General features: G+C 34.9%; 1 protein-coding gene across 1 annotated transcript in view; it reads left to right on the top strand.

The window, feature by feature from the left end:
- The window catches only part of LOC145285833 (EF-hand calcium-binding domain-containing protein 6-like), a 288961-nt gene that overhangs the window by 175710 nt on the left and 99468 nt on the right, over positions 1–13783 (top strand). The window contains exon 16 of the mRNA XM_080134267.1: positions 12251–12421. Within this exon, the coding sequence (XP_079990393.1) occupies positions 12251–12421 (171 nt within the window). The remainder of the gene's footprint in view (positions 1–12250; positions 12422–13783) is intronic.

Here is a 13783-nt window from a genome sequence, read left to right on the forward strand (position 1 = left end):
TTTGACTTATTTTTGAATTGACGAAACATGATTGAGTTTTGCAAAGGGAAAGGGGAAAAAAAAACAACACCATTGATGTTTTGTGCATCTACGTCAAGAAGCCGATATCTTCATACAGCCTGATCTGATAATGCTAGACATATGATAAAAGTACGTTTTAATGAAAGGACAATAGCGAAAATAGTGATATAAACAATTAATTATACCCCCCCCCCAAATATAGTTCAATTAAAGTGTGTACATTATCCAGCATAAATAATTTCTTTATCTGTAATAATCTTGATTGCTCGACTTTCTATTTGTTTGTAATAATTGCTCTATTTGCATAGTTTTGGCCATGGCAGAAATTAATGTCAAACTTACTATTTTTTTTTACAAAGGAGTCACTACTTATCAAGACCCAGAGGCTACTCGAGGATAAGGGTTAATGGATGTGCGGTAGTCAATGGGACAATATTGTAATAATTATTAGTAGTAAAAATTTGGTAAATTGGATTACTTAAGGGCACGGGTCATCAAGAAATTGTTTACGTTAGACTTGAAGATGACTAAATTGTAGTTAGCTCGAAAGCAGGCAAACAGAACAGAGTTCCACACGCGTGCAGTTCTAAGAAAGAAGTTTTGTTCATGGAATCTACGTTCAAGTTTAGGCACAGATAAAGAGATTTAATAACTTTGTTTTTGAAAAGTTTACAAAATGCTTTTTGCAGTTATTTCATCTAATTTAAAATTTAAAAACTTTCATAAATGTTTATGACTTCAAAAAACTTATATTTTTATCTTTCTGAAAAGTATTTTAATTTGATTTTTTTTCTAGAATAATATCAGGTACTTAAGGGAGCACTCATGTAAAGGTCACCAACATCCCTAAATGAAAGTGTTTATGTGGAATGAACTGGATTTGAACTTGGCAAATCCAGGTTGTCAGTTCATGTTGTTAACCACTTTGCCACCATCATCTCTCTGCTGCTGCTGCTGCTGCTGCTGCTGATGTAGAAGTAGTAGTTGTTGTGGTGGTGGTGGTGGCGGTGATGGTGCGAGTATACTGAACTCCAGAGTAGGCAACACCAGCCAACATCACATGCCTGCTCTTGATACGGTCCAAGCTATCAGTCAAGTTGCATGCAGTCATATCACTTCTCACACGCTTAAGACAGATCTTTCTCAGTCTATGACAATCTTTAGTGGATGAAATATCCAGGCACGTTATGGAGTTTCTATGATTCTTCCTTGCCAATCTTCCACAAAAAACACTCGTCTAGCCAAAATCACTGTTAATAAATTCCCCCAATCTTTATCTGTGCCTAAACCTAAACATGCCTTCAATGAACAAAGCTTCTTTCCTAGAACTGTTCCACTGGTCTGCTTTCCTGCTGACAACAATATTGTTGTCTTCAAGTCCAATGTAAACAAGTTCTTATTCATCTGCCCTCGTAAACAATCTGATTATGCCAAATTACAACTACAAACGATTATTACGCAACTGTCCCAATGACAACAATACACACATTAACCCTTATCCTCGAGTGGCTTCCGGACCTTCTTGATATGTGGTAATCCCTTTGTAACGTAAAAAAGAAAAAAAAAAAGAGGTGACATGTTATACATGGCCAAACTACTTGAGATGCTAAATTATAATTAAAGAGATCCTTTCCTCCAGCTATGTGTCCACCAGATCGTATGCGCATTACGCTGAAAAGTTTAGACCATGTCTCACTGTGATGCTTACTTAAACAACTGTTCAGCTTCCTCCTCTCAATGTGAGTTCGGAGTTTGCTGGATTTTGAGTCGTGCATAACAATTTGATTAAACCTGAAAAAAGACTGATAACTACTAACGTCATTTGTTTTCCATCATCCACCGATAAGTTACATGTAGTTGTAACTTCACTCCCTGGCAAATCTGTGCCAACCAATGGCAGTACGAAAAGAAGAATGTGTCTTCTCGGTTTGTATAACCATTTTCTTCTTCTTCTTCTTCTTCTTCTTCTTCTTCTTCTTCTTCTTCTTCTTCTTCTTCATCATCATCATCATCAATGTCTTTTCCACATCAGATGTGGGCTACACTTTGGCACAAAATGATTTTCTCTATGAAATTTACTCATTAACTGAATTGCAAAAACCATAAAAAGGAAAAAGTGGCACCGTTAACAAGATGAGAGAGAGAGAGAGAGAGAGAGAGAGGGGGGGGGGGAGAACAAGCCATCCAGCCAATCAGTCACCTCCTCTCTTCCTTTTCTCTTTTCTCTTTTCTCTCATCAGTACCTTTCTTTCCTATCAACTGATGTTTGTTTGCAGTTCTGAATTTTTTGAGATGAAGGCTGATTGTTTAGATTACTTGTTTTGATCGGACTTTTGTTCTCATCTTGAGTGTTACTAATCATTGCATTTTACAAGCATCAAAATCTCACCTCTTCACTTAAAGGATTCCCAGATGACAAAAAACTTGCTCAATGTATTTCTATGCAAGTTTTAACATGTCTGTTTTAGTTAACGGAATCACAAACTAATGAAAATGATTGCACGTAAATACAAAAAAAAAAAAGTAAATCTAATGATGACTATGATCTTCACTATTATATAAATGTGTGTGTGTGTGTGTTAGTGTGTGTGTTAGTGTGTGTGTGTTAGTGTGTGTGTGTGTTAGTGTGTGTGTGTGTGTGTTAGTGTGTGTGTTAAGTGCAGGGAGCAAAATTTACCATTATACATGGCTTTTATAGACCTTACTAAAGCCTTTGACTCTGTGAACCGTCAAGCCCTTTGGCTGGTTCTTGCAAGGTTTGGATGCCCAGAGAGGTACATTCGGGTACTGAGACTGCTACATGACAATATGTCAGCTACAGTCCTCAGTAGTAGTGGAGATGAAACAGAGCCCTTCAGGGTTGACACGGGAGTGAAACAGGGATGTGTCATTGCCCCAACCCTGTTCTCCATCTTCATTACTGCTATCCTCCATCTCACGGACAAACATCTTCCCCATGGAGTTCGGATTATGTACAGAACTGACGGGCGACTTTTTAACATCAACAGATTTAGGGCCAAAGGTCGAACGAACACCATATCCATTATGGAGCTACAGTATGCAGACGATAACGCCCTTGTAGCCCTCTCAGAAGAGGACCTACAGTGTACACTGGTTGCCTTCACGAGGGCGTACAAACAGCTAGGACTAACAATTAATATAAAAAAAACCCAAATCCTCCATCAATCACCACCAAACAGTACTCCAGTCTCACCCCCAAACATCTCCATTGACAACGCTAGACTGGAAAATGTGGACCACTTCCTATACCTAGGCAGCATCCTATCATCAAAAGCCAACATAGATGATGAAATACAACACCGTCTCAGCTGTGCCAGTGGGGCTTTCTCAAGGCTAAGGAAGAGAGTATTTGAGAACCGTGACCTTCTGGCAAAGACCAAAATCATGGTATATAAAGCTGTCTTGCTGCCCACTCTTCTCTATGGATCGGAGACCTGGACCACATACAGGAGGCACGTAAAAACCCTGGAGACGTACCACCAAAGATGCCTCCGAAAAATCCTCAGAATTAGTTGGAAGGACCGACGCACCAACACCAGCGTCCTGAGTGAGGCTGACATTCCCACTATCACCGCTACTGTTGCTCAACGCCAGCTCAGATGGACTGGTCATGTTGTCCGAATGCCGGATCTCCGCCTCCCAAAACAGATTTTCTACTCTCAGCTTGTTGAGGGAAAGCGTGCCCAGGGTGGCCAAAAGATGAGGTATAAGGACAACATCAAAGCAAATCTAAAGCGGTTTCACATGGACCTTGAGACATGGGAGGACGTGGCTGGGAACAGGTTGGCATGGAGGAGCGCTGTCCACAAAGGTGCTGCGCTTTATAGTAGTGACCTAAATCAAGCTGCTGAGGATAAACGCAAGCACAGAAAGGACAGATTATTAACCAGACACACCCAACCCCACCCCACCACCACTACCTTTATCTGCCCAAATTGCACAAGACAAATTGGGTCTAGGATTGGGCTCTATGCTCACCTGAGGACCCACAGAAGCCACAACGGAGGACAGTCTTACTCGGACACGAGTGACCGCAGATGATGATGGTTAGTGTGTGTGTGTGTGTGTGTGTGTTTGTGTGTGTGTGTGTGTGTGTGAGTGTGTGTGTGTGTGTGTGTGTGTGTGTGTGTGTGTGTGTGTGTGAGTTCCTTCCTAATAGGTTCCGAAACGGCTGACCCTATCTTTTGTTAAATTTCACACAAACCTAATTTATATGTCTGGCAGTGCTCTTAGATATGTTTTGTAGAGAAATTCATCCCAATAAGTATAAAAAATCGAAAAAATCTGATTATAAAAATAGTCTTTCTTCTCTTATAGATAAAAAAAAAAAAAAAAAAAAAATTAACAGGGGAATATTTTATGTTGCACCGGCCAAGGGAAATAATAATTGTTTCTCTTGGCCGGTATAACGTAAAATACTTCCTTGCAAAAATTCTTCTTTTTTATCTATAAGACAAGAAAAACCATGTTCAAGATCGTCAAGCCCAAATATTAGCTGACGTGATATTGTAAACAAACACAGACGGAATTTGATGAACGACATTATCATCATTATTTTTTTATTTTATCTATTAATTAATTTATTTATTTATTTTAGAATTAGTCCAACGGGCAAATTATTCCTCGTAATAATAGAGGATTGACACAATCTGTATGAATTAAAATATCATGTTTAAGCGTATTGTACGACCGGGCAACGCCGGGCGACTAACTAGTTCTTGTTAATTTAAGGTAAGTAAAACTAAAAAGTTGAGAGATTGGAGGTAGTGCTATATTACAATCGGTAGAAGTCGTCTCTAGATGTCTATTTATTTATTTGCTTCTTTTTTTTTTTACTTATTTAACTGTTTCTTATCAGTTATTAGGCTCGTGATCGTCTAGTCATGCAGGGATGCGTCAGAACATCTATGTATATATAACAATTGTGACGTATCTGTTTCTGCCCTGCTGCCTTTTAGACGGATTCCATCATCGATCATCTTGAGGGAGCTCAAGACGATGGTTCTATTTTTATATATATTTTTATTCACTCCACAGGCGTTTCTTAGCAAACTGGAATGAACTGGCGATCTTGGACTGCGGACAAACTGTCGCCCCCTTTTGAGGAGACATTGATCTCACATGTTGACTCTGCATGTCCAGGAACCAACTTACTAAAATTGACTAAATTTCCCTCAAACCGGAACTTTTGACACGCTAGATCCTCCCCCATCTACCTAGTTTCCGGTGCAAGTTTAGATCGGTCATAGAGTTTCATTTCTGTCAAATCATGACACCCTGACCTTTCTTTGCACCTGCAAAGTTCACTAAGTTTACTGTTTTTCACGATTGTTATTCAGCAAGCAAGTAAAATCTTTGACTTACTTGTTGTTTCATCAAATACTTTTGCATGCAAAATCCGATCACGCATTTTGCTAATTCCTACCCTCTGATGAGAAGGAAAGTATTTCTTCGAAACTCTGCGGATTAAGGACTATCCACTTATCTAGTGTTTCCTTTTCAGATTAAATATGTTTTTAACTCATTTCAAAGTGTTTTTAACATGTTTTATTAACTGTTTGCTCGTATATATATATATATATATATATATATATATATATATATATATATATATATATATATATATATACTGGGTAATTATTTTATACCCGGCGTTGCCCTGCCGATTATTGTTGTTGATAACCGACAATATGATTTAAGAAGAAAAAATTTTTTTTAATGCAGTCTATGTGCCGAACATGCGCGGAATCGCACGTGCGTATGAGTCGGGCTTACTTGTGGTGGCAAGCGAACCCGGGACCTTTCGATTACAAATCACGTCCACAAATGAACTACACCCATCTTACCCCAAAGTGACGATTTAGTTTCGCCCAACGTCTATGAAAAGAACAAGCTGATAAGCGATTGGGGTTTTGAAATACGCTTCTTTGATAACGTGTCTTGTGTTATTTCATTTTGGGTATCGTGGCGTGTCGATTTGGCGAGATTGTTCGGTCCTGCTTGTGTGTCGATTCAACGGTATTTGTTCGTGGCGATTGGCGGGGGTGTTCGAAATTGCGTAGACGAATTTGTTAAGGACCGTGCTGTCACTTGTGAAAACACACACATATATATATATATATATATATATATATATATATATATATATATATATATATATATATATTTTTTAAATTGTAATTCAATGAATTTCAAAAAACTCTCATTGAAATGAAATGAAGTGGTTGAGTTTCATATCAAAGAATTTTTATTATTCTAAGCAAGACAAAGAATGTTTTAGAAAATTAATCTCCTTAACCTATAGGGTTTCGATGTCTACCATCTCATCAGTGGAGAGAAAATATTAGCAAATAGTTATAAAGGTATGCACCCTATTTGCTAAAGTCAGTGAGACATGGAAAGTCAAAGTGAAAATAATACATTTATCAGAAGTCCTGTAGCAGGAGGATTTGTAGAAAAAGGATATGAATGTTTTTGTCGATCCAACTTGCTTGGTAAAATCCATATTATACGTTCTTTACATCCGTTTGGTAATAATTTCCAAGCTATATACTGGGTAATCCGCATAGCTGTGTATATATCCGAATCGGGCAAGTGCTTGTTTAAATTTGTTTTGGGTCCAGCGATAATAAATTCAAAGTCTGGTGGAAACCTTTTCGAATTTAGGAAAACTCGTCCCGGGAAAACTCGTCTCAGGAAAACTCGTCTCCGGAAAACTCGTCTCGGGAAAACTCGTCCCCTTTCGCTAGGTAGGAAAACTGGTCCCTAATTGAATAAATATCGATTGAAAACACATTTTATGATCGTTCTTGAAGGAGATATTGTTTTTTAAAATAAACTATAGCCCCCCCCATAATATTTTTTAAAAAATATTTTTACTTGTTTAATGTTTTTTTTTTTTTTTTTTTTTTTTAAATAAAATCGATTTTCTAAGTGTCCGTTTTCTACCTAACTGGCTAAGTTCTTAGTGGTTTAACTTATTTTAAAGCGTTTATTATGTTCATACAAAGTTAATTACAAATTTTTTTTTGTTCTTATTTTAACGAATGTTTTTTGGAGTCATAAAAACAATAAAAAAAAACAAAACTCAAAAATTAAAAAACAGGGAGCGATTCGATTCTTCGTTACGCTTTTGGTTTTGTTTTTTAATTTAGATAGTTTTTTGTTGTTATGTTTTTGTTTTCTGTCATACCAAATGCACTCATGCGTTATTTAAAATTATGATTTTATCAATTATCAACATTTATTGTCAAATTTTGCAAAAATTAACTAATAAATTAAAAGCGAAATATTTTTTGGCGCGAGAGATGCCATGTGCTAACAATCTCTCGTTAACTCATTTTTAATTTTTTAAATTTTTACTTCAAAATTCTAAAATCAATCATTAAGAGAGAAAGTAATCACTAAATAAATTTATTAATGAATTTTATTGAAAACTCCGCTATCGTTTATCAAGAATCTTTTTTAATTTCATTTTTTGTTGGTTGCTTTTCGAAGGGAGATATAGGTTTTATCCCCCCCCCTCTCTCTCTAAATTATATTTAAAAAAATATTAAAATTTATTATTTTCTTTTTAAAACCAAATCTCCCTCAGTAATTTCTTTAATTTTCTATTTTTTAGCGATTATCAAGACCCCCTAAGCATTATTTCTCGTTCTCCCGTAACACTCGACCGACATGTTTTTTGTTTGTTTTCTGTTTTTTTTTCTTTACCAAATAAACGATTCCAAATAAATAAACAACATAGTCGGCGAGGTAGAAAAATCGATTTTACCCTTTTATAAACAACAGTATATAAGTAAATTCTTTTTATATTAATATAAAAAAAAATATGCGGTCTCGTTTATGAACATAATAAACGCTTTTATTAAAAACACAAAAAAAACATTAAACAAGTAAAAATATTTTTAAAAAATATTATGGGGAGGGGCTATAGTTTATTTTAAAAAATAATATCTCCTTCAAGAACGATCATAAAATGTGTTTTCAATCGATATTTATTCAATAAGGAACCAGTTTTCCTACCTAGCGAAAGGGGACGAGTTTTCCGGAGACGAGTTTTCCGGAGACGAGTTTTCCCGAGACGAGTTTTCCCGGGACGAGTTTTCCCGGCACCATATAATGGGGCGAAGTGTTAGGGAGAGCAGGTAGTGGTAAGTGGTAGGGGGTGGGGTGAGACATGTGCATATTCATCCTAATATACACATGAACACACATATACAAACACACACATACACACAATATACATATATACATATACATACAAATACACACACACATATATATATACATATACACACATATATATATAAACATATATATACACATATACATACACATACACACATAAACATACATACATCTATATAAATAGATATCTCTTCAAGTAGAATCCAAGAATCATAAAGTTTGACCGGTCGCTTAATTGAGGTCAGTTCGTGTACAAGATATAGGGACTTGGTTCGGGGGGGGGGAGATAGGGGGAGGAACAAGAAGAATATAGAGATAAAAACAAAAACCAAAATTAACTAAAAATAAAAGATGGGCCAAATATATAAAAGGAATAATTCTTTTTTTCCGGATTTTTCCTAGTTTCATCTCAAACCTCATTGTCAATTTAAATCGTATTTGTTCTGTCAACTCAAGTTATATATACTGCCCATGAGGTGCTAATTATTATTAATTTTATATGTATCTATATTTCCCTTAGAAAGAGGATTGACATAAAGTTTAGAATATACTAATGTTTATGAGCTAATTGTGAAATTAATTCTTATATTATTGATGGAACGTTTTATCTTTATTTTATGGTCCTTACGGTAATAGTTCAATGCTAAATACGTTAAAACAAAGGTAATAAAGTAATGATAATACCTTACTGAAAAACGTTTAAAATCAGTAATATCCATAACCTTATGCTATTTAATAATATTTAACTGGGGAAATTTTCTACAACTGCATTCCAATATACACAAAGTTACCTATAAATACATGAATAATATACATACGCACATACATATACACACACACACACACACACACACACACACATATATATATATATATATATATATATATATATATATATATATATATATATATATATATATACCTACACATAACATGTACATACACACCCACGTACACATGCATGAACGCGTACAATATATATTTTTACATACTCGCAACCATACAGTTAATACACACATACGCTCACTTATTCTATATATACTTACATCTAAGCTCATATATATCCACATATGAAACGTGTTCCATATATACCCAGATATACCCTCATATACACAAAAAAATATATTTAGACATAAAAAATGTATACCATTATTTAACACCATTAATTATAGCAATAATTAGTGTATGTAACTTACCTAAGTTTATCATAGGTATTTTTTATTCTTATACCGCCACTTTGCTAATTTAACATTAATAAGATGAAAAAAGTGGGATTGTGTAACTATGGTTATAGAATTTAATTAACCTAGTACCGACAGGGATGACGCATCAATGAGTATAGTTCTTTCTTGTTTATACGTACGGATCTGGAGATTACCTTGCAATGGGGAATTTTTACTCCTTTCCTGGTTAGTAGATGGGGGCAGAGTTTTAAATTCTTTAATTTGGAAGCTACATGTTTTTGGAAATACTATTATAATTAGATCTTAGAGTGCAAATTACGTGTAGGAGATTTAAAGTATGTTAATGTGCTTATAGTAAGGCTCTACTTAACATGTGCATATATACAAAAAGAGAAGGTTATTTTATGTGTTAAAAGAGGTGATTAAGAACCTATCTTTAGAAAATGAACATTATTATATTAGCAAAGTAATTGTTTAGATTTTAGTCAAGACTGACGTGTATTTAGTACTTTGTCTTTACCTATTTTTCATTTATACCGAGAGTGTATGTTATTTTATTTTAAGATGGCTGTATTTAAATTTTTTCTTGTGTTTACATCTGGACACTAGCTCGTTCTTGGTATTTATTATGGGTTTGTTGAAGGTTATGATGTTAACTGCCTCGGATATACAAAGATTGCAAAACTTATCCCTTGGGGCATATGATCTAGATTTATTCAGTATTCTCCATTTAATTGAATATGGAATTTTCTTGTCCTCTAGGCTGTTGATTAATTTGGTTAAAGATGTACTTCATTTCATTTCAATGAGAGTTTTTTGAAATTCATTGAATTACAATTTAATTTATTTGCTCTATCTTGCATATCGAGCAATTCTTGTTTAGATGGGATAACTTATAGAATATTACTGCCAGTAATATTTTGTAAACCTACAATCTCACGTTTACATAACCACTGATTGTTAAATAAAAACTATTCCGAAGTATATATACACACACACACACACACACACACATACACACACACACACATTTTTTTTTCTGGTGCTCTCTCTCTTCTTCGTGAAGTGACAGTCTATACCGTTTCCGGTATGCATGTATTTTGTGAAAATGTACGAAACCTTCGACAGCTAGCATAAACTCTTATTGACAATCAAGAATCGCAGACAAGTCATATTTTAGACCCAGGTTTATTTATCACCAATAAAGGTAAAACTGAAAAAGAATAAAAATGTTGTTTCAGAAACACGTAAATACAAAATGAAGACAAGGCAGAGATGAGAAGTTTACTAAAATCTAAAGAAAGCTGTAAGAGGTTGTTTTTTTTTTTCACCCCAAACAAGACACATTGCCACTTTGGTGTAGGGGGCTACTATCAGGGGCTGCAACTGCTGGGGCACTATGTTGGGATTTGGGCAGCAAGATGTCGGTTCACGTTACACTTGAACTTCTGCATGTCAGTACAGTTAGGGAAGCAGGGACCTGGAATCGAATTCCAGAGTCTAGCGGTTCTGGGGAAGAAACTACTGGAGTAGAAAGATCTTTTACATCTAGGGACCTCTATTGTGTGGGGGTGAGATTTAGCTGCCTGTCGGGTTTGTCGAGGGTGTCTACGTCGTGGGGGCACAAGTGTCTGCAGTTCATCAGAGCATTCACCGTTAAAATACTTGTAGAACAGGCAGAGGAATGCAATGTTTCGTCGATGGGACAGAGGCTGAAGCTTAGATGCCAGTTCAGGGCCTATCAGATTGACACCACACTCTATAACAGGCATGACAGGAAAACAAATGAACACGTAACTAAAGAAATAGCAAAAACATTAGAGGATGATCTCCAATCTGTAGTGGAATGGGGACATAAATGGATGGTCACATTCAATGCTGCCAAGACTAAACTGGTTTCCTTCAATAATTACAAGAAACCTTCTCTGCCACCAATAGCAATGGCCAGTGACTTCCTGTCTGAGAGTACATCTTTCAAACTGCTTGGCCTAACGTTCACAGGAAACATGAGTTGGAACAAATATATTGAAAACATTGCCAGGGCCGCTGCGAAAAAGGTAGGCTCTCTCTACTGTGCTAGAAAACTACTGACACCTGAAAGTATCCTGTATCTCTATAAGGCCACCATTCGCCCATGTATGGAGTATTGTTGTCACATTTGGGCTGGTGCATCTGTGCTGCTAGTCTCTCGCTCCTAGACAAGATTCAGAAGAGTTAATACAATTGCAGAATCAAAAAAAAAAAAAAAAAAAAAAATGAGCATGGAAATAAAGCTAGAAAGGAAAAAAAACAAATTACTTTAGGGGTTACAAGCAAAAGGAGAAATATAGGCTAAACACATAGGGAAAGGGTTGTTAGATGTAAGAAATAGTAATAAAAATGTAATACTAGCACTATTTAATTCTACCCTTAAAGATAAAACATGCAGTAATTCTGACCAGTGATGCTCAAAATGTTGAGATGCTTAAAGAAACAGAAAATTAATGTTTTTCATAAATGAAGAGTGAAACAAAATGAAGTATCGATCTCATATTAAAAAACTATTAATGATAAACATACGAGAAACATATATACACTAATAACTAATTTGTCAGCAATGTTTACAGCAAATTGTTGATTTGTTGATTATCTCCCTTTCTTTTTTAAATCGCTGATTATCTCCCCTTTTCTTTTTCAACTTGTTTGATTATCTCCCTTTCATTTTTTTTTCAAATTGTTAACTATCTCCTTTTCCTTTTTTCAAACTGTTGATTATTATCCTTTCTTTTTTAATGTTTGATTATCTCGCTTTCTTTTTTTTCAAATTGTTGATTATTTCCCCTTTTTCCCCCTAGTTTGTTGAAAAGATACACAACATTCAGAAAAGATGGTTTCATTGATTATCGGCAGTTTTTTGAGAAAATGGTTGGCGCCGATAAGTTACATGTAGTTGCAATTGCATTCCCTGCCAAATCTGTGCCAACCAATGGCAGTACAAAAATGGAAAAGAAGAATGCGTCTTCTCGGTTTGTATAACCTTCTTCTTCTTCTTCTTCTTCTTCTTCTTCTTCTTCTTCTTCTATGTCTTTTCCACATCAGATGTGGGCTGCACTTTGGCACAAAATGATTTTCTCCATGAAATTAACTCGTTTACCTCTAACTGAATTTCAAAAACCATAAAAAAGAAAACGTGGCATCGTTAACAAGATGAGGGAGAGAGAGAGGAAGAACAAGCCAGCCAATCAGTCACCTCCTCTCTTCCTTTTCTCTTTTCTCTTATGCCTCATCAGTACCTTTCTTTCCTATCAACTGATATTAGTTTACAGTTCTTTATTTTTTAGATGAGGGCTGATTGTTTATATTACATGTTTTGATCGAACTATTGTTCTCATCTTGAGTATTATTCATCCAATATTTTGGTCGGTGTAACCTTTGACCGCCATCAGGCATGTTTGTTGTTGTCTTGGAAAAGAAAGGAGAAAAGTTACTGGCTCCATTATATTTTCATATTCATGGAGTTGTTTTCTCTTTTTTGGCCGTAGTTTCGTATGTGGGAAAAATTTGGGTGGAACAAAGGGAAGCAACTCTAATAAAGATCGACAAGGGATTACCTCTCTTCCATCGCTGAAATTTTAAGGATGTACATATTCGTTTTTCCTACAATTAGGGGCTCCCAAATGCTATTAATTTCTAAGCTTAGTAAAAAAAATTTTTAGTTTAATTTCAGAAAGCTTTTTAGCTATTCCCCATTTTTTATTAAATTACTTTAATTAACTACTCTTAACATCAACAAAGCTATTGCATGTATGTAGAAAAAAAAGCAGGAAAATTAAATTACAAATGAATAATACTAAATATTAATTTATTATGAATTGTTTCAAAAATAGTTATGCAATTAACTATCTTTGGATCTTTCATCCATACTATATAGAGAGTATTTCAAAATATTCTGTTGTATTATTGATTTAAATTACAGCAATCCGTTTTAATGATAATATAGGAATGATGAATGTAAAAAACTTTCATATTTATTCATTTAGACCAATGGTTCTCAACCGGGGTCCATGTGGACCGTCATAGTAAATGTAACGTTACCATTAGTTCATTTTTTTTTTTTTTCAAAATAAACTGTTGATATATGTTCTTTAGTATTCCTTTCATTACTGAAAAATAAAATAAGCTATAAGGATTCATCAAATTATATTAAAAAGAGAAGAAAACCATGATTCAAAAAAGTTGAGAACCATTAAAGATAGTGATACGATCTCTATCTCTTGCATATTCATTAAAACGTTTAATTATCGTTTTGATTTCTATCTCAATTAGCTTTACCATTTATCCTGAAGATTATTACTTGGTCATTCAGCAGGAATAATCATTGTCTCCTC

Source organism: Euprymna scolopes, chromosome 10 (genome assembly GCF_053919585.1).
Source record: "Euprymna scolopes isolate OS-2025 chromosome 10, ASM5391958v1, whole genome shotgun sequence".
NCBI lineage: Eukaryota > Metazoa > Mollusca > Cephalopoda > Sepiida > Sepiolidae > Euprymna > Euprymna scolopes.